This window comes from Leucoraja erinacea, chromosome 31, assembly GCF_028641065.1.
Source record: "Leucoraja erinacea ecotype New England chromosome 31, Leri_hhj_1, whole genome shotgun sequence".
Taxonomy (NCBI): domain Eukaryota; kingdom Metazoa; phylum Chordata; class Chondrichthyes; order Rajiformes; family Rajidae; genus Leucoraja; species Leucoraja erinaceus.
In genome coordinates, this window is record NC_073407.1 from 3,475,376 (window position 1) to 3,495,777 (window position 20,402).

The 20,402-nt window shown below is 46.6% G+C and overlaps 1 protein-coding gene across 2 annotated transcripts in view; it reads right to left on the reverse strand.

The window, feature by feature from the left end:
• Nucleotides 1-19,323, reverse strand: part of ttll11 (tubulin tyrosine ligase-like family, member 11) — a 290,046-nt gene extending 270,723 nt beyond the window's left edge. For both annotated transcript variants that reach the window (XM_055659782.1, XM_055659781.1), the window contains exons 1-3: nt 18,926-19,323; nt 11,531-11,630; nt 2,275-2,408 (exon numbers count right to left, since the gene is read on the reverse strand). In XM_055659782.1, coding sequence (XP_055515757.1) covers nt 2,275-2,408; nt 11,531-11,630; nt 18,926-19,243 — 552 coding nt within the window. In that variant the 5' untranslated portion in view covers nt 19,244-19,323. The remainder of the gene's footprint in view (nt 1-2,274; nt 2,409-11,530; nt 11,631-18,925) is intronic.
• Nucleotides 19,324-20,402: the final 1,079 nt, after the last annotated feature.

The following is a 20,402-nucleotide window of genomic DNA, read 5'->3' on the forward strand; positions in this document are numbered from 1 at the left end:
AGCGGCACATGTGCTTCACAATGCAGTACAGGTGCACAACCTTTTATCCGAAAGCCTTGGGACCAGACACTTTTCGTAATTCAGAATTTTTCGGCTTTCGGAATGGAAGATTTTTAGCGTAGATTTTAACGGCTGGCTCAGTGGTAGAGTGCTCGGCTCGTATCCGCAAGGTCGCGTGTTTGCGCCTCGATCCCGGCAGTTACTCGGTCGCGAGTTTGAGTCTTCAATGTAGATTTTTCTTGCAGAATAGGAGAGAATAGGGAGGGTTAGGCTGGGATCATTCTCTGCGAGATGATCTTAGTGCGGGAGACAAGTGTAGGAGAGGTGTACTGACTGTGTGGGCAGAACTTTGGAAGTGATTGCCCACCATTCTCAAAAGCCGCTGTGTCTCCCTGTCCCTCCAACTCCAGAGGAATCCGCTCCCCGATGGGCCGCAACGGCGACAAGTGGCAGTTCGCCCACAGCCCGAGCTGCGCCCCCTCATCCGCAACCCGGGTTCCTCTGGTGTTGGAGCGGGGCTGGGCTAGAGTTGTTGCTGGCTGTGAGTCTCTGGGATCTCCGTGCTTGCAGTGGGCCTGGGGGTCGGTGTCCCGATGAGGGGGCGCAGCTCGGGCTGTGGGCGAACTGCCACTTGTCGCTGTAGCGGCGCATCGGGGAGCGGCTTCTGGTGGTCCTGACGTCTCTCAGCTCCTGTCCAGGGGGACGGCCGGAGACGTCAGGACCAACAGGAACCCGCTCCCCGATGCGCCGCTACAGCGACAAGTGGCAGTTCGCCCACAGCCCGAGCTGCGCCCCCTCATCCACAACCCGGGTTCCTCTGGAGTTGGAGCGGGGCTGGGCTTGAGTTGCTGCTGGCTGTGAGTCTCTGGGATCTCCGTGCTTGCAGTCGGTGTCCCGTTGGTCCTGACGTCTCCGGCCACCCCCCTGGAATGGAGCTGAGACTGGGAACTGTACCTCCCTTGCCACCTCCCTCTGCAACTGCAAACAACCCCACAGTTCCCAGTCTCAGCTCCTGTACAGGGGGGTGGCCGGAGCATCACAGCCAGAGCCATCAGCTTCTGTCCCTACGGGGACAGCGGAGAGCATGTTCCTCTGGAATTGGAACGGGGCTGGGTTGCTGCTGGCTGTGGGTCTCTGGGATCTCCGTGCTTGCAGTGGGCCTGGGGGTCGGTGTCCCGTTGGTCCTGACGTCTCCGGTGACTGGCACTGGCTCCAACGTGAAGACAGTGCAAAGCCCCCGCGCCGGTGCAATGCGCGGGGAGCTGGAGAGGGGAGGGAAGGGGTCACACACATGGCCGGGAAGCAGAGGGGTGTAGGTGGGGTGAAACTGAAGGGAGCGACAATTTGCTGCTGCCTGCCCGCTGAGTTAAAAAGTTCCCACGCAAGACTCACGATACACTGTGTATCGTGAGTCTACCGTGGGAACTTTTTAACTCAGCGGGCAGGCAGCAGCAGATTGTCAATTATTAACCCTCCCGCGCAATATACCCTCACCTTCTCTTTTATGAATGGGGATTTAGTTCCCCTTTCTTCGAGGACCGACCGGAGGTTCCGCTGTCACCTCTGCTGGCCGCCCTCGGTGAACGTTTTCAAGGACCTTTCTTCAAGGACTGAAAAAATGTCGCTATTCGGAGGTTTTCGTTATTTGGATCTTCGGATAAAAGGTTGTGCACCTGTAGTTTCATGAACATAACTTTTTCTTACTTTCTGGGTTAGTGCAATCTAATCAGTGATCACAAACACCATCCCCTCTTTCTCCAGTTATTTACCGGTTGCACGTACAAAAATAAAGAAATATATCAGGTATCAGAAATGGAGGGGTGATCCCAATTTATTTTTTCAATCATTGTTATTACACAACAGCTAATGTGGAATTTACCACAGGGTTAATTTATTTAATCATCAATATATTTATTCATTATTTGGTACCTTAAGACTAAAATGGTAACTAGGCCTTTTATTTACATTGGCTTTGAAAGGAAAAGAGAGCAGTGACAATGTAAATCCGTTAAATATTTTAACGTGTATAGGCGGGGGGGGGAGCGAATATCACAATGTGGAGGTGGTAGTTTTCTAACTGGGACTAAAGCTTTATTTAAAGCCTTCTTTATGTCAATAGTTAACAGGAAAGGCTCCATATTGTACCTGTGACATTCTTTAACAAAGGTCAATTTAAACTTTAAAGCCAACTTCCTTTCTTATAAATGCCTGCAGAAGAGAAGTGATATATCCAAATTATTTTTTCAATGCCTTTATAATTTTCTAGCATTTTACCTGATCTACAAAATGTTGGTATTCTTCTGGCAAAATCCAAGAACGAGGGTAAAACTTGTATTCATCAGGAAATAATTCCTGCATGGTTCGAACTGCTCGGCTAAAATTGATTTTACGTGTCATTTCCATCATTCCTAAAAAGGGAGGAAAAACATTGCAATCACAAGAGTCTTTCGTATTAATACACAGTTGAGGTCAATATATAAAGATATAAGCAAACAAACAAAACACAAAGCAGTGTTTTTTTCAAAAATAACAGTTACAAACAAAACATTTCATGAATATATAGTCCCCTCCATATTGTTTGGGACAAAGACCCATCATTTATGTATTTGCCTCTGTACTCAATTGTAATAGAAATAGACCTCTAGATACGCTGAAGAGAAATCTGAATGGGACTAGCCCCCAAAACAACCATAAGCTAAAGATGGCTGCAATACAGGCCTGGCAGAAAGCATCACCAAAGAAGACACCCAGCAACTGGTGATGTCCATGAATCGCAGACTTCAAGCAGTCATTGCATGTAAAGGATATGCAACAAAATACTAAACATGACTACTTTGATTTACCTGACATTGCGGTGTCCCAATCATTATGGTGCCCTGAAATGGGGGGACTATGTATAAACACTGCTGTAATTTCTACATGGTGAAACCAAAATGTATAAAAATACCCTATAATAAAATCTGACAATGAGCACTTAAACTACGTGTGATTTTTTTTCTATTACATATCTAAAATTGTGGAGTAGAGGCAAATAAATAAATGGTGGATCTTTGTCCCAAACATTATGGAGGGCATTGTACATTGAATCTAAATTTAATGCATTTGAAAACTGAGCAAATGAGCATTTAACCACATAAAAAGCTGGATTTGTAGCTATTTATCGCATAGACAAAAAGTTTTATTTTTTAAAGCGTTATTACATTTGCAGATGTAAATGCTGGAGAAACTCAGCGGGTGAGGCAGCATCTAGGGGCGAAGGAATAGACCATTCTTCAGAACTTCGCTCCAAGATGCTGCCTCACCCGTTGAGTTTCTCCAGCATTTTTGTCTACCTTTGATTTTTCCAGCATCAGTTCTTTCTTAAACATTACATTTGCAGATGTTCTCAAATTTTCTGCAACACTCTTTGCCTCTTTTCACATTTACACAGAAACGTAACTTAGACTTAAAACTAATCTTTCACACGTTTCTCACTGCAATACTACAATACTGCAAAACAATTTATAATAGTTTTATTCAAATTAGTCATGGCATGCAGAGGGCTGTCCAATAAGCTTCAATTAAATTTAGCCGGCGCACAGGAACAGGCCATTTCATTAGCATGTCTGTTGATGTCAGACTCCTGAAACAGGCACTACTCTGTCTCTAATATGAGATAATGAGATAATGACAATAAATTGAATACAATAAATTGAATACAATACAATACAATTCAGACAAGAACAATTTCAATATGACCTTTAATACTTGACTGAATTATATAGTAAAGAATTATGTAACTTTTAACACATCTTCACCCTGGTACACACCTGCACTTCGTAAGCTGAAACAGACTGGTCGCTGACTTGAACGACTCACAAAGAAATCATCTCTCACAGTCCACAATGAAGCTTACAAACTCCACCTCACTGCCTACAAAAATGCCCTAATTTCTGCAAAATCTGCCTACCTCGCCTCCATATTCACCGACTCTTGCCTAAACCACAGAACCCTCTTCTCCACAGAGGGCAACCTCCTCAAGCCTCGAGCCAACACTCTCCCTACCTCTACTCCGGATCTCTGCAACTCATTCCTCCACTTTTTTCGCTGATAAAATCAGCACCATCTATCAATCTTTATCCCCTGTACCCGACTCCCCACCACCTACCAAGGCCCCTCCTTTCAATATCTCCACTGACCTCCTTACCCCTCCTCCACACTGCTTCCTCTCCCAGTTTGACCTGGTCACCCCTACTGAAATCTCCAAACCCACTCCCCACTCCCCTGTTGAAATCCTGCCTCCCCATTCTCTGCCCCTACCTCACTAATCTCTTAAACTCCTCATTGTCCCAAGGAATTGTCCCCTCCGCTTTCAAAACTGCTGCTGTCACACCAATCTTAAAGAAACCTGGTCTTGATCCCTCCTCTCTCATTAACTACCGCCCAATCTCAAACCTCCCTTTTCTTTCAAAAACCCTAGAGCGTATTGTTGCGTCACAACTTAATTTCCACCTCCTTGTGTATAACCTATTTGAACCCCTCCAATCTGGCTTTCTCCCCCTCCATACCACAGAAACTGCTCTCCTCAATGAAACTACAAAAATGGACTATTTACTGCCAATCAAACAAAAAAAAATGATACTCCCTTCACACTCCTTCATTTTCAATAAGCGGCACATGTGCTTCACAATGCAGTAGTTTCATGAACATAACTTTTTCTTACTTTCTGGGTTAGTGCAATCTAATCAGTGATCACAAACACCATCCCCTCTTTCTCCAGTTATTTACCGGTTGCACGTACAAAAATAAAGAAATATATCAGGTATCAGAAATGGAGGGGTGATCCCAATTTTTTTTTCAATCATTGTTATTACACAACAGCTAATGTGGAATTTACCACAGGGTTAATTTATTTAATCATCAATATATTTATTCATTATTTGGTACCTTAAGACTAAAATGGTAACTAGGCCTTTTATTTACATTGGCTTTGAAAGGAAAAGAGAGAAGTGACAATGTAAATCCGTTAAATATTTTAACGTGTATAGTCCTTAACGACCTCCTCACCTCTGCTGACACTGGTTCCCTCAACATCCTCATCCTCCTCAACCTGAGTGCAGCCTTCGATACAGTGAACCATAACATCCTGCTTACCAGACTTGGGGACCTTGGCATTGAAGGTTCTGCACTCAGCTGGCTCTGTTCCTACCTTTCCAACATATACCACTTCATCTCTCTCCATAATCACACCTCTGCTACAGCCACAGTCACTCAAGGCGTTCCCCAAGGCTCCGTACTCGGCCCCCTCCTCTTCATCATCTACATCCTCCCCCTTGGTCAGAGACTCCGCCGCTTCAACCTGGACTTCCACTGTTACGCCGATGACACCCAGATCTACCTCGGCACCAAATCCCCCCACAACCCCCCCCCTCCCCTCTCCCATATCAACTCCTGTTTGTCAGCTATAAAAACCTGGATGCAACATAACTTCCTCAAACTCAACAGCGATAAAACAGAATTCCTCCTCATAGGCTCCAAATCCACACTCAGCAAAATCAATAACCCCACTCTCACCATCGACGGCACCACTGTCTCCCCAGGCCCGCAACCTTGGCGTGATCTTTGATTCCACCCTCTCCCTTGAGCCTCACATCCGCCATGTCATTAAAACCTCTTTCTTTCACCTCCGCAACATCGCCAAAATCAGACCCTCTCTCACACCTCCCGCTGCTGAAAGACTCATCCATGTCTTCATCTCCTCCCGACTGGACTACTGCAACTCACTTCTCCTTGGCATCAGCTCCACCTACATCAACCAACTCCAACTGGTCCAGAACGCAGCCGCCCGACTCATCACCCACACCAAATCCTGGCATCACATCACTCCAGTCCTCAAACAACTTCACTGGCTTCCCATCTCCCACCGGATCACCTACAAAATCCTGGTCCTCACCTACAAAGCCCTCCACCATCTGCCCCCCCCATATCTCACTGACCTCCTCTCCCCCTACCAACCCCCACGGTCCCTCAGATCCACATCAGCCGGTCTCCTCTCCATCCACAAATCCAACCTCCGCAATTTTGGGGACAGAGCCTTCTCCAGGGCAGCTCCCAGGCTAAATGGGATTTGCTGAATTTTTGTAAGGTGTCCTTGAGACTCTTGAAAGGCGCCCATAAATAAAATTTATTATTATTATTATTATTATTATTATTATTATATATATATAGTACTTATTTTATACAAAACAATACTGTTGTTTGCAATTAGGCAAAAGCAGTAAATTACCTGGAAACATTCAAAGTTGAAAGGTGCTCAATAAAAGCTATTTAATTCAAATTGGTCAATGTAGAAAAGGAATTACAAACACTTTCACACCTTACAGCAATAAAGACATGTACCAGCTAATATTCAATGAGTTCTATCTCATCACCAAGTATGATACGATAATCTATGATATTGCTCTGCTTATTATACAGATACGCCTATTTGCTCCGCAGGTTGGACACTTGTATTTGCTGCAATGTAGTTTTGGTAGAAAACTGATCAAAGAAGGAAGACAAAAAGCAAAATGAACAATGTAAAAAAAGCAAATGGCAGAATGAAAGGTGATTATCCAAATCATTAACTGACCAGATGCTGATTACTGTTTTTTGTTTTTTTTTTAATATTTTATTTTATTAGAAGTAAGTACAGTAATATGGCACCAAAGTGCCTAATATATATTTTCATAATACATTTTATGCACAACCTCTTTTGTTTTTGTTACATTGAAAAAAGATGAGAATAAGAAAAAGAAGTTAGATAGTAAAGGATAGAAAGATGTGAAATATATAGTGTGTGAAGAAAGAAAACGAGTAAATGAAGAAAGTTGAGAGAGAAAATAGAGAAAAGAAAATAAAAGAAAAAAGAAAAGGAGATCATTATTTATAATCTTGATCAACCCTCGTCCAGTCCTGAAACAGTTATTTTTTACAATTGTGTTGCACCATATGATTCCAAAAAAACGACGAATGGAGACCAACTCGTTATGAATTGGTCTGATTTATCCATTAGGAGGAATCGCATTTCCTTAAGATGAGCGGTGTCCAACATACTTGCAATCCACATTTTAAGCGTTGGTAATGATGTACCCTTCCAAAATTTAAGTATTCATTTTTTTGCTATTATTAAACCATAGTTAAGGAATAGATTTTGAGATGCGTTCAATTTATTCCCATCTTCCATTACACCAAATATAATAATTTCAGTATTAGGTTCCATTCTTGTCTTGAATAATTTTGTAAATATTTCAAAAATATCATTCCAAAATCTATAAAGTTTTATGCAGGAAACTCCTTAGTTTTATAGTTGCCTTTTGGCTTAGACATTTATCACAAGTGGCGGATATATTTGGATACATTTGTTCAATCTTGTTTTTGAATAATATAATCTATGTACAATTTTAATTTGAGTTAGATTATGTCTTACATTAATTGAACATTTGTGAATATATATCAGGTATTTTTCCCATTTAACCTTCGTAATTTTTATCATTAATTGATTACTGTTTTATCTCAGATTCCCAGAATCTGCAATATTTTACTTTTACATAATTTGCGAATAAAATGGAAAGATAACCATCCTAATGTTGTTGAAGAGAAACTGGATAGAGAATAGATAATTTAATGGAGACATAATGGACTGCAGATGCTGGAATCTTGAGCAAAAGATAAAGTGCATGAGGAATTCAACGAGTCAGGCAGCCCTGTGGAAAGAAATGGGAAGATGGTGCTTTGGGTCAGGATCCTACTTCAAACTCTTCAAGATAAGAGTCTTTAAATTTCTCAAAGATAAAATTTAAGTTGCTTATATATTGAAACTCAATATGCAGTAATATTTGTGTGAGAAAGAAATGCAGATGCTGGTTTAAACCGAAGGTAGACACAAAATGCTGTAGTAACTCAGCGGATGAGGCAGCATCTCTGGAGAGAAGGAATGGTCCTTGCAGAACCACTGGTCACAAATTCCCAGTCAGAATAACGCCCTTCCAGTACAACCTCGGTCTTTTATATGTAAGCCCCACAAAGCTGCCTTCTACGAGTAAGATACCCAGTCATTAATTTTAAAGAGAACTATGATAAGTTCACCTGCATCTCCTCCAACCTCATCTATTGCATCCGCTGCTCTAGATGTCAGCTGATCTACATCGGTGAGACCAAGCATAGGCTTGGCGATCGCTTCGCTGAACATCTCCCCTCGGTCCGCATTAACCAACCAGACCTCCCCGGTGGCTCAGCACTTCAACTCCCCCTCCAATTCTGTATCTGACCTCTTTGTCCTGGGACTCCTCCACGGTCAGAGTGAGCAACACCAGAAATTGGAGGAACAGCACCTCATATTCCGCTTGGGGAGTCTGCATCCTGGTGGCATGAACATTGAATTCTCACAATTCTGTTAGCCCTTGCTGTCTCCTCCCCTTCCTAGCTCTCCCTCAACCCTTGGGCTCCTGCTCCTTTTTCCTTTCTTCACCCCGCCTCCCCCCACCCCCCATCAGTCTGAAGAATCCATAGATGCTGAGTTTCTCCAGCATTTTTGTGTACCTTCGATTTTCCAGCATCTGCAGTTCCTTCTTAAACACTATGATAAGGTTGTTTATGTGGAATCTCAACAACACTGGGAATTTAAATGCATATTTGAGGGATGTTAAAATTCTCCACACAATGGATATTTCCAACTTCCACTATCGTGTGTTTGTTCCAAAAAATGCTCCATAGATCAACAAGGATAACGGGGTCAAGGAAAGAGCATTCACGTCGCGGCCCTGCCACCGTTCTTTCAACCACCAAACACAAGAAGCGCATGACGCCATTATATGCAGATGCCGAGAATTATGTTCAGCTCTGGCTGAACAATTTCAAATCTTGTGATGTGGACTCGATAAGTAGAACAAGGATAACAAGTCCAATTTTAGTTCATTAGTTTAGTTTAGAGATACAGCATGGAAACAGGTCCTTCGGCCCACCAAGTCCATGTCAACCATCAAATACCCGTTTATACTGGTTCTATGTCATCCTACTTTGTACATCCTGCACACAATTTACAGAAACCAATGAACCTACAAACCTGCGTGCCTTTGGAACGCCTTTGGTGGAGATCAGAGCACCCAGTGATAACCCACGCGGTCGCCGGGAGAAGATACAACTCTGCACAGACAACACTCAGTAGTCAGTATTCAATGGTTAGGATCAAACCCAGGTCTCTGGTGTGAGGCAACAGCTCTAATGTTGCGCCATTGTGCCGTCCCTAAATTGTGGGTAATTTACATTATATGGGGCTGGTTTTATGTTGAAAGAAAATGTTATATTTCCCAATAGATACAGATATCCAAATATAGTGAAGAATTAGTCTACTTCTGGTTGTGCCAATTTTTAACTGCACCATAGTTTTTGTAAATTTCTCCTGGGCTGTAGGGTGACCTAATTGAGGTCTTCAAAGATTATCGAAAGAAAGTTTTCGTCGAGGGGAAAAGAACAAAATTAGAGACTATGAATATAAAACAGTTATCATAAAAGATAACAGAATATTCAGAAGAAATTGCCCAAAATTGTAAAAACTATTAACTCACATCCAAAGTAGTAATTGAGGTAAATAATATGTACATGAATTTCAGGTTACAGCAATAATACATGGAAGCCAACTTCCAACAGGATTAGGGAAGCGATGGCTGTGCTTCATTTGAGGGTGAAATAACAGGCAAGCCATGAACTGCATAGACTCTCCCTGATTTATGTAATTGTTACGTTCTGTATACCCTTGCGTAAGTCACATTTTACAAATGTGCCCAAAACTAATTAGAAACAAAGAACTGCAGATACTAGTTAATACACAAAACAATACAAAGTGCTGGAGTAACTCAGCCAGTCAGGCTGCATCCCTGGAGAGAATGGATAGGTGACATTTTCGGTCGGAACCCTTCTTCCGACAGTTTCAGTCTGAGAAAAGGTCCCAAACTCGAAACTTCACCGATCCACGTTCTCCAGAGAAGCTGACTCATCTGCTAAGTTACTCCTTGGCACCGATGGCACCGGTCTGCACCGGCAAGCCCTTCTTCACGAGCTGTCGCACCATCCAGTTGATGCGGCTATTGTTACAGCTCGTGTTGCTGTACCTGCCGACAGAGCAGGCTGCCATCACCCACAGGACACGTTGTTCACCATGGGATCCCCTCCCCTCTCATTAGCCGCCGTTACTTCCTGTCATCCATCGCTTTATCCACTCCACTGCTGTCTCCGGTGGAAGATGTCGGTGACCCCAGGGCAGAAGTAGGAGGCGGCGACAGTTGTGGAGGGAGTAGACAAAGCTAAAGCTTTCAGGAAGAAGCTAATTTTCGTTCTCATTCGCCTTCCCAGTGTCACACCAACAGTGGCCAAAACTGAAAGGGTAGCGAGCCTGGGCGACGCTTTTATTTTTCACCATCCTCCTATTGCAATAACACAGGTCATTCAGGAAACAGGACCATCTATTGTGAATTGTTTACATAAGTGCATGTTTATGTAAGTCTGGAAGTGCCTGTATATTCTGTATAATTGTGCATGTAAATTCCATAACAAGTAAAAGTGACTATGTTAGCAAATAATTTTATTTTGCCATTTCATATATACTTTATCATGAATAGTCAGTGCCATAAAGCATAAAAATGAATGCAAAAATTTAGCGCAAGGCGTGCAAGCTAGGCAGAAATTAGTTGATGCCACTGTGATTTAATGTGGGTAGTGCATCAATGCATACATCAAAATCTCAAGAAGCATTTGAAAGTGATTCTTGAATTTTAATTGTACAATTCTGGTAATCCATGGGAAGGTGTCAGATTTATGAGTCTATTCCCTTAGGCAACTCACTGATTACCCCAAGTCCATATAGGCAGAATATGTATGTTAGAAAGCTCTCAAAAATAAAACCAAAAAAATGTACAACGGAGAAGAATCTATTTGTCTGCAAGTTGAAAATTTTGAGAATTAGAAATCCAGTTTTCTATATTTCAAATTGTCCTCGATATATGTTACTTTACATTTAATAAACCAGAAAGATGCCACTAGTAATCATAGTATGCAAGAATAAACAGATAAATCATGAAAGAGCCTTATGTTATGTTCATGGGAAAACCCCACCCTCCTGCATAATTCAAATATGAGAAAATGTAAGAAGTTCAACAATGCAGGTGTGTGACATAAATCTAATTATAACTGAGACACTATTATAATCCCTCCATAATAATTTGTTACTAAACTGGAAAGATTAAAACCATATCAATTATTTAAATTTAGATGATGCAATTAGTTTTTGACCAGAATTATAAAATTTCCATCAGTATTCGATTGATTCTCAGTGGAACTATTTTGGGGGTTTCAAATCGCAAATAAAAATTACTTCTGCTCTAATTGTACTGCAAATATTATTTGTCTTTCTACTAGGAAAATGTATTTCTTAAAATTAAGATAGGAATACAGGATAACATTATCTAGGCACATAAACATATTGTCCTAAGCCACAGAAATAATCAGAGAAAATAACCTGGATATTTGTTGACTTGACTTGAGCAGCTAACTTCACCATCATGAAACGACACTCCATGCCAATAGATGTCACAAAAGAGGTGACGTCCCGATGAAAACTGAAACACATGAAGAAACCTCTGATAATCAACATGTACAAAATACATTGACAAAAGAGTGCAATCTTATGAAACCAATACTGTAGTTTCTTCAGATGTGATGTCACCTATTCCCTATGAAACTTAAGCATAACACCCCTATTTATGTTGAGGAGCACAGGAGGGAGAGCCGTGAGAGAGGATGTTGCTGAATTCTCATCAGAGAGAGGAGGAGAACTTCTTCAAAGTAGACAGACCTTGAGTAGCAGAGGGGGAGCAGTGAGAGAGGATGTTGCTGTACTCTCATTGGAGAGAGGACTTCTTCAAAATAGACATACCTTGAGGCAAAAAGGCATACTAAAATCACAAAAAAGGCACGAAAAAGGCATTTATTGACAAAAAAAGCATAAAAAGGCATGTATTTCCACCGCCAAAACGGTTAAAAATGAAAATATAAAGGTACACTACATTAAATGATCAAAGTTGCCTGATTGCACATAATTACTAGCAATTTTTTCAAATTATCTGGTGTTAAACTATGCCGTCTGTCAGACAGAATATGCTTCAGTTGTGAAAAATGTATTTCTAGCTCAGCTGAGGTCACTGGTGCATACCCGAAACAAGCTGCAGACTCTATATTCATGTCGATATCTTGTGCATTACAACTACCTTTGAGAACTTTAGCTATGTTTTGTATTTCTTCACGATCTTTGTTAGCTAAAATCACACTCTCACATTTTCCTTGTATGTCTTTACCTACATCGCCAGGAACTTTACGAATATCATCAGTTACTTTGCTGAAAACTTATAAGTTATTCACTAATGCTACGCCATGTTTCTCAAGGGAAGTGGTAGCTTGTGGGAAGTTTGCAAAATTGGAAGCAATAAATAGATTTTTGAGAAGACTGAACCAGCACGAATGAATGAACAACCGACGGTGGCGCCCCCGGTTTCATATCGGTGGTGGAAATGTTCTTGTAATTTATACTATGTTAACACATTAATAACATTAATGTTAACGTGTTAACATAGAAAACGTCATTATAATCAAGGTACAGCTAAAGAAAATGACACAACCTTTTAGGAAAACAGCAAAAAAAGCCTGATTTAGGCACTCATGTGAAAGGCATTATCTTGGTGAAATCATCAAAAAAGGCATGGAAAAGCACATGGGATTTATGGCAAAATCCTGACTCTATTTAAACCTTAACACAACCTACTTTCACCTACCTACCTTTTCTGCTAATAATTCAATGTCGAGTTTAAAGCTCAAAGTATTTTTTAATAGGTGACGCTTTGGATCAGAATCCTTCTTCATGCCGATTCTGGTGGTAGCAGGGCTCGAAATTAACGGTTACCCGGGTGCCAATGGCAACCTAAAGTCCCGCCGGGCAACCTAAAGGTTGGGGGTGGGGGAAGTAAGGGGAGTGGGGGAGAGAGGGATGGGGGTGGGATGAGGAGGGGCGGAGAGGGAGAGGGGTGAGGAGAGGGAGATGGAGAGGGGGAGGATAGAGGGATGGGGAGGGAGGAGGGAGGGGGAGGAGGGAGAGAGAGAGTGGGGGAGGGAGAGGAGGAGGGAGATGGGGTATGGGAGAGAGGGGAAAGAGTGTGGAGGGAGGGGGAAAGGGGTGGGGGGAGAGATGGGAAATAGTGGGGAGGGAGAGTGGAAAGGGGAGGGGTAGAGGCAGTCCATCTGTTCCCCATTCCCTATCACCCTCAATCCTCTTTCTCTATTCCCACACATGTGATGACGCGCTTTGACACAGGCTGCGGGGGTGGGGGGTGGGGGGCTGGGGCTGGAGCTGGGGCTGGTGCAAAGGCATATGTAAATGGATCCTTTCCAATTGGACATCTGTGAGTATTGGGCATTGTGACATCACACGATGGGACGTTCACCAACATTCTATAGGTGAGAGCTGTTTATTTTAACATTTTGAAATTGGGGGGACGGTGGGGGAGAACGATTTTATTAAAAATGTGTACATAAACACGACAAAATTTAATCAGGAATGGATATTTGGAATGAAAAGAGAAAATCTCTACCGAAATGGAAAAAAATGTGCGGAAGAGGGGCAGAGTGGTAGGGGGAGTGATGGAAGAGGCAGAGATGGGTAGCGGGGAGAGGTGGGGGGGGGAGAGAGGGGTGGGGGTTGGGGCGGGAGGGGAGGAGGAAGAGGGGTGATGAGAGAGGGAGAGGGGAGAGAGGGGGGAAGGAGGAGGAGAGAGGGGTGAGAGGGGGTGGGAGGGGGGAAGAGGGTGAGGGGGAAAGAGGGGGGGGGGGGGGAGGGGGGAAAGAGGGTGGGGGGGGGGAGAGAGGGAGGGGAGGATGGAGGGGAGGGGAAAGAGTGTGGAGGGAGGGGGAGAGTGGTAGGGTGGAAGAGGGACAGGGGGAGTGGTGGAAGAGGGACAGAGGGGTTGGGGAAGGGGTGGGGGGAGAGAGGGGAGGGGGAGAGAGACGGGTGGGGAGGGAGAGGGGTGGGGTAAGGGGGGGAGAGAAGTGGAAGAGTGGGGAGGGAGGGGGAGGAGAGAGGGGTGGGGGGGAGGGGAGGAGGAGGAGGAGGGGAGGGGGGAGGGGAGGGGGAGGGGGGAGGGGGAGAGGGGAGGGGGAGAGGTGTGGTGGAGGGGGAGAGGGGGGGGGGGGAAGAGGGATGGGGTTGGGAGGAGGAGGGGGAGGAGAGGGAGAAGAGGGAGAGGGGGGGGCGAGCAGAGGGGGAGTTGTAGAGGGGAGAGGAGGGAGTGGGGAGGGGAGGAGAGAGGTGATGGGGGGGAGAGAGGTGTGGGGGAGGGAGGAGGGAGGGGGGGGGGGGAGGGGAGATGGGGGTAGGAGAGAGGGGGGGAAGAGTGGGGAGGGAGAAGGGGTTTGGGGTGAGAGTGATGGGGTGGGAGGAGGAGGGGGAGGAGAGGGAGAGGAGTGAGGAGAGGGAGGAGATGGCGAGGGGCAGGGGTGGGGGAGGGGCAGAGAGAGGGATGGGGAGGGGGAGAAAGGTGTGTGGGGAGAGAGGGGGAGTGATTGGGAGGGAGGGGAGGAGGGAGATGGGGGTAGGGGAGGGAGGGGGAAGAGTGTGGACGGAGGGGGAGAGGGGTGGGGGAGAGAGGGGAAGGGGTGGGGGAGAGAGGGGGGAAAGAGTGGGTTGGGAGAGTGGGAGGGGGGGGAGAGGGGGGAGAGAAGTGGAAGAGTGGGGAGGGGGGAGAGGGGTAGGGGGAGAGGGGTAGGGGGAGGAGTGGTGGAAGAGGGACAGGGGTAGGGGAAGGGGTGGGGGGAGAGAGAGGGGGGGGGAGGGGGAAGGGAGGGGAGGAGGGGGGGGGAGAGAGAGCGGTGGGGTAAGGGGGGAGAGAAGTGGAAGAGGGGGGAGGGAGGGGTAGGGGGAGTGGTGGAAGAGGGACAGAGGGGTAGGTGGCGGGGGAGATAGGGAAGGGGGGGGGGTAGAGAGGGAAGGGGGTGGGGGATAGAGAGATATGAGAGGAGGGGGGAGGGGGGTGAGGAGGGAGATTGAGATGGGGAGGAGAGAGGGGGTGGGGAGGGGAGGAGAGAGGGGAGGGGGAGGGGGAGAGGGTGGGGGTGAAGAGGGATGGGGTTGGGAGGAGGAAGGGGAGGAGAGGGAGAGGGGGGGGGAGAGGGAGAGGGGGAGGAGAGGAAGGAGGGGGGAGGGGGGAGGAGGGGAGGAGAGGGGAGGAGGGGAGGAGGGGAGGAGAGGGAGTTGGAGAGGGGGGAGGAGAGAGGGGTGGGGAGGGGAGGAGAGAGGATGGGGGAGATAAGTGGAGGGAGAATGCGGAGGGCGAGTAAGGAAGGAGGAGGGAGAGGGGGAAGAGTGTGGAGGGAGGGGGAGAGAGGTGGGGGTGGGAGAAGGGGGTTGGGGAGAGGGGGGGTGGGGGTGATGGAGGAGGAGCGGGGAGAGGAGAGGGGTGGGGGAGGGGGAGGAGAGAGAGGGATGGGGAGAGAGAGGTGTGGAGGAGGGAGATGGGGTAGGGGAGGGAGTGGGAAGAGTGTGGAGGGAGGGGGAGAGGGGTGGGGGAGAGAGAGGGAAATAGTGGGGAGTGAGAGTGGGAGGGGGAGGGGTAGGGGCAGTCCATCTGTTCCCCATTCCCTATCACCCCCAATCCTCTTTCTCTATTCCCACACACGTGATGATGCGCTTCGATACAGGCTGCAGGGTGGGGGGGTGGGGGCTGGGGCTGGTGAAAAGGCATATGTAAATAGATGCATTCCGATTGGACATCTGTGAGCATTGGTCATTGTGACATCACACGATGGAACGTTCACCAACGTTCTAACGGTGAGAGCTGTTTTTCTTTAACATTTTGAAATTTTGGGGGGGGGGGGATAAGAAGGATTTTATTTAAAATGTGTACATAAACACGACAAAATTTAATCAGGAGTGGATGTGTGGGTGTAAAAGTGAAATCTCTACCGAAATGGAAAAGTCTCGTTGTTTCTTCGTGTGCTGTTGGCATAGCGAAGAATCAAAGGCTGGCACCCACAAACACAGCCAGGCAGAAACACACACACACACACAGCCACAGAGTTTTAATATATAGGTATAGAAGATATATATATATGGTCTATGGTATATAGACACACTGAACTTTTAACTCCTGTTCTGTATTTATGTTTACATATTCTGTTGTGCTGTAGCAAGCAAGAATTTCATTGTCCTATCTGGGACACATGACAATAAAACTCTTGATTCTTGACTTGGACTTAAGTAAAAAAGGCCCACCGAGTTCACGCCGACCACCGATCACCCGTACACTAGTTCTAACCCACACATTAGCGACGTAAGTCAAGAGTGTTTTATTCTCTCATGTCCCAGTTGAACAATGAAACCCTTACTTGCAGCAGCACAACAGAATATGTAAACATAGTACTATGTAAACAATGTTATAAACGAGAAAACAAAACAGTATATATTTCTATATGAATATCTTCTATTTATAATATAAAAGTCTGTGGCTGCCGGCTGGCTGTGTGTGTTTCTGCCTGACTTGTGGCTGCCAGCCTTTGACTCGTTGCCACGACAACACCCGACCCACAAACGCCCTGGTTTTTTCCATTTCGGTAGAGATTTCACTTTCCATTCCAAGTATCCACTCCTCATTAAATTTTGTCGTGTTTATGTACACATTTTTAATCAACTGCTTCTCCCCCTCCACCCCCCCACACTCATTTTGTCGCCTCCTGCTGGCCAGCGACCATAACGGCTGCTGGCGCCTGCATCTCGCCTCAAAGACGCCATTTAAAAACAGCCGCACTGCTGATTCCCGAGCCGCTTGAATTGGAGGACCACGTCTCCCATGGGGGCTACGGGTAGAGAATGGCTGCGTTTGGGGAGCAGATCCAACGGGTCTGCACTTGGTCTAGTGTAACTATATATATATATATGTGTGTGTGTGTGTGTGTGTGTGTATATATAAACACACACACAATTTCACTCCTGGGATTAATAAAGTTCTATCGCATAGTATCGTGTGTGTAGGAAGGAACTGCAGATGCTGGATTAAACTGAAGATAGACACAAAAAGCTGGAGTAACTCAACGGGTCAGACAGAATCTCTGGACAAAAGGAAAATATTACGTTTTGGAGGTAGATAAAAATGCTGGAGAAACTCAGCGGGTGAGGCAGCATCTATGGAGCGAAGGAAATAGGGTTGAGACCCTTCTTCAGACTGATGTTGGGGGGGGGGGAATAAAGGAAGAGCAAGAGACAGTAGGCTGTGGGAGAGCTGGGAATGGGAGGGGTAGGAGGGAGAAAGCAAGGACTACCTGAAATTGGAGAAACCAATGTTCATACCGCTGTTACAATGTAAACTGCCCAAGCGAAATATGATGTGCTGTTCCTCCGATTTGCGGTGGGCCTCACTCTGGCCATGGTGGAGGCCCAGGACAGAAAAGTTGAATTCGGAATGGGAGGGGGAGTTTAAGTGCTGAGCCACCGGGAGATCAGGTTGGTTATTGCGAACTGAGTGGAGATGTTGTGTGTAGCGATCACCAAGCCTGCTCATGGTCACACTGAGGTTGATCATATGCTGAATAATCCAACCACATTTTGTTTGGAAGTGGAAAGCAATAATTGAAATTGCATTCATTGCAATGTATAAAAAGAGTTGAGATACTGTATTATAATTTTGCTGCATGTCATTGTGGTATATATCATGTCTTGATTGGTGAATATGTTGTTTGTGACTTTATTTGAAGCAGAAATAATATGTGAATGCTTCATTGAGCATAATTCTGACTGGTAACTATGCACTTCGTCCGAGGACGTTATCGCACGCGTCATGCAAACCGTCTTAAATGACCACCTAAACTGGCATTCGGCAACATAAAAAGCTGCCGAGGTTGCCCGGCTGGCAACAGCGAAAAAATGTTAAGTGAGAGCCCTGTGGTAGTAGGGAATGGTGGAAAGAAAGTTGGGAGGGAGCAGTACAAAACCTGGCATGTAATAGGTGAATACCAGTGAGGGGATATGCTCTCAATATCTCTGTCCCTGCAACATCTGCCCCCAAGATGAGACCATCCAAGATGTCCTCTTTCTTTAGTAAGTTTCCCCCTGCTGTCACAGATGAATCCTTCACTCATGTCTCCTCTTTGTCCACCAGTCACATCTTCCCATCCCCGCCCCTTCCCACCTTCTGCAGACACCATTCCTTCTGTAACTCCTTGATTCGCTCTCCCTTCCCACCCAAACTACGGAAGCCCCAGGTACTTTCCCCAGCAACCACAGGAGGTGCAACACCTGTCCCTAATCCTCCTCCCTCGCCTCTCTCCAGGGATCTCAGCAGTCCTCTCTGGTGAGACAGAGGTTCACGTACACCTCTTCTAACCTCATCTACTGCACCTGGTGTTCCCGGTGTGGCCTCCTGTAAATCGGCGAGACCAAGCAGAGACTATGCGACTTTTTCGCCAAACACTTGCACTCAGTCCGCCAAAGCCTATCGAATCTCCTGGTTGCTAACCATTTTAACTCCTCTTCCCATTCCTATATTGGCCTTCTTGGCCTGGGCCAGAGTGAGGCCATATGCAAACTGGCGGAACAGCACCTCATATTCCACTTGGTCAGCTTACAACTCAACAGTATGAACATTGGAGAATTCGATTTTAGGAAACTCCCCTCTCTTTTCTCCCCCCTGGACTCACCTATTTCTCCTCTCTCCTTCCACCTACATTCCTTCCTCTAGCTTCACAACTTTCCAAACCTTGTGTTTCACCTTCTGTGTTTTAGCTCTGGCCTTTGTCCAACCATCTGCATATATTAATACACGCCCTCCCCCTCACTTACATCCGCCTATTACTTTCCACTCCCCACCCCCAAGCTCACCTCCCTCCACTTGAGCTGCTGGACGCAGATCCTGAGCGCCTCAGTCGACGTCTTGGACCGGGAGCTGTCCACCGTCACGGTGCGCTTGGCCTTGCGCCGCCGGCTCTGCTCCGCTCTCTGCGCCCGCCGTTGCCGCGCCGCCTCCCTGTTCAGAGAGGCGAGCGCCCGGCGGGCGGCCAGCGGGAAGACATCGTCAGCCGCGCCGACCACGATCGCCGCCGTGGCCTTGCCTTTGGCCGGCGGCGCGGGCTGAGGGTTGCGGCCGGGTCCAAGGAAGGACCTGGACTGCGGCGCCACCTGCCCCGCGTGCTGGCTCATGCCGCTCGCGCTCTCAGCCCCTCAGCTCAGCTCAGCCCCGCGCGCGCGCTCTCGCTCGCGACCGTCCATTTAAATCGCAAGCGCCCGCCGGCCCGCCCGCCCGCGCCAGCCCGTCCTCCTCCTCCTCCCCCACCCCCCGCCCGCCCGCCCATTGTTAACACGCCCGTTGCCGGCGCAACGGGCCGACGAGAAGCCATATGCACACCCGCAGCAGCAGCGGCCGCCCTGCCCGCCCCGGAGATCGGCGCCGTTTAAACACCTTTCCTCTACAAATCCCCCCCCCCCCCCTCTCTCTTTCCTGTGCTCACCCCTCACCCCAATGCGCATCCATTTCGCCCACTCTCAACCCATCCCCTTCCACCTACATCCTTTCTTCTGGCTTCACTTTTCTGAACATTCTGAATTTTGCAGTCGGCAGGGCAGCACACTGCATGTCGACAATTTAACATTTTTACAAACCTACAAACCTGTACGTCTTTGGACTGTGGGAGGAAACCGAAGATCTCGGAGAAAACCCACGCAGATCACGGGGAGAATGTACAAACTCCGTACAGACAGCACCCGTAGTCAGGATCGAACCCGGGTCCCTGGCGCTGCATTTAGCTGTAAGGCAGCAACTCTACCACTGTGCCACCATGACTGCCCTTTTCACACCGCTTCACTCCTTGTCTCACACACTATTGTCTCTTCATCTCTGGTCCTTGTTCCACCTGTCTGAGGAAGGGTCCCAACCCGAAACATCCTCCATTCCTGCTCTCCAGAGATTCTGCCTGTCCCGCTGGGTTACTCCAGCATTTTGAATCTATCTGCCAATATACCCTCCCCCCACCCCCTTCACCTGTATCCACCTATCACTCACCAGACTGTCTCCCCACTCCCACGTCTCCTCTTCCAGCTTCAAATGCCTTTCCACCATAAATTTCAACATCAAAGTTGCAGGAATTTGTGCAAACAATGAGAAAAAGGAAACCGCGCATGGTGGTAAAATAACACTGGAGAACGACCAGTGGAAAGGGAAACGTAACACATCCAATCGAACACCCTTCATCAGAACTTGGAACTGCAGATGCGTTAATAAGAAAAATGACATAAAGTGTTGGAGTGACACAGCAGGTCAGGCAGCATCTTTGAAGAACATGGGTGATATTTTAGGTCAGGA